Source organism: Acanthisitta chloris, unplaced genomic scaffold (genome assembly GCF_000695815.1).
Source record: "Acanthisitta chloris isolate BGI_N310 unplaced genomic scaffold, ASM69581v1 scaffold19365, whole genome shotgun sequence".
NCBI classification, from domain to species: domain Eukaryota; kingdom Metazoa; phylum Chordata; class Aves; order Passeriformes; family Acanthisittidae; genus Acanthisitta; species Acanthisitta chloris.
The window spans coordinates 1-475 of record NW_008672336.1 but is presented as its reverse complement, the minus strand read 5'-3'; the positions used below and the strand labels follow the sequence as shown (position 1 = coordinate 475).

General features: G+C 57.7%; 1 protein-coding gene across 1 annotated transcript in view; it reads left to right on the top strand.

Annotated features, from left to right (window-relative positions):
* The window catches only part of LOC103802042 (tumor necrosis factor receptor superfamily member 16), a gene marked incomplete at both ends in the record, with an annotated part of 2,158 nt that extends 1,690 nt beyond the window's left edge, over positions 1 to 468 (top strand). The window contains one exon of the mRNA XM_009074482.1: positions 266 to 468. Coding sequence (XP_009072730.1) covers positions 266 to 468 — 203 coding nt within the window. The remainder of the gene's footprint in view (positions 1 to 265) is intronic.
* Positions 469 to 475: the final 7 nt, after the last annotated feature.

The window sequence follows — 475 nt, the reverse complement described above, 5'->3', positions numbered from 1 at the left end:
TGGAGGCACCTTGAGTTGGTTAGAGGCACCTTGGAGTGAGTAGAGGCACCTGGAGGTAGTTAGAGGCACCCTGAGGTGGTTGGAAGCACCTTGGGATGGGTAGAGGCACCTTGAGTTGGTTAGAGGCACCTTGGAGTGAGTAGAGGTACCTTGACGTAGTTAGAGGCACCTTGAGGTGGTTGGAAGCACTTTGGGATGGGTAGAGGCACCTTGGGGTGGGCAGAGGCACCTCGGGATGGGCTTAATATTGCTTCATCCTTCCCAGCACCCAAGGGAGATGGGACCCTGTACACCAACCTGCCACCCAGCAAGCAGGAGGAGGTGGAGAAGCTGCTGGGCAGCTCTGCAGAGGAGACGTGGAGGCAGCTGGCTGGGGAGCTGGGCTACAAAGAGGATCTCATAGACTCCTTTACCAGGGAGGAATCTCCTGCCAGGGCTCTCCTGGCTGACTGGTCCTCCAAGGAATCAGCCACCC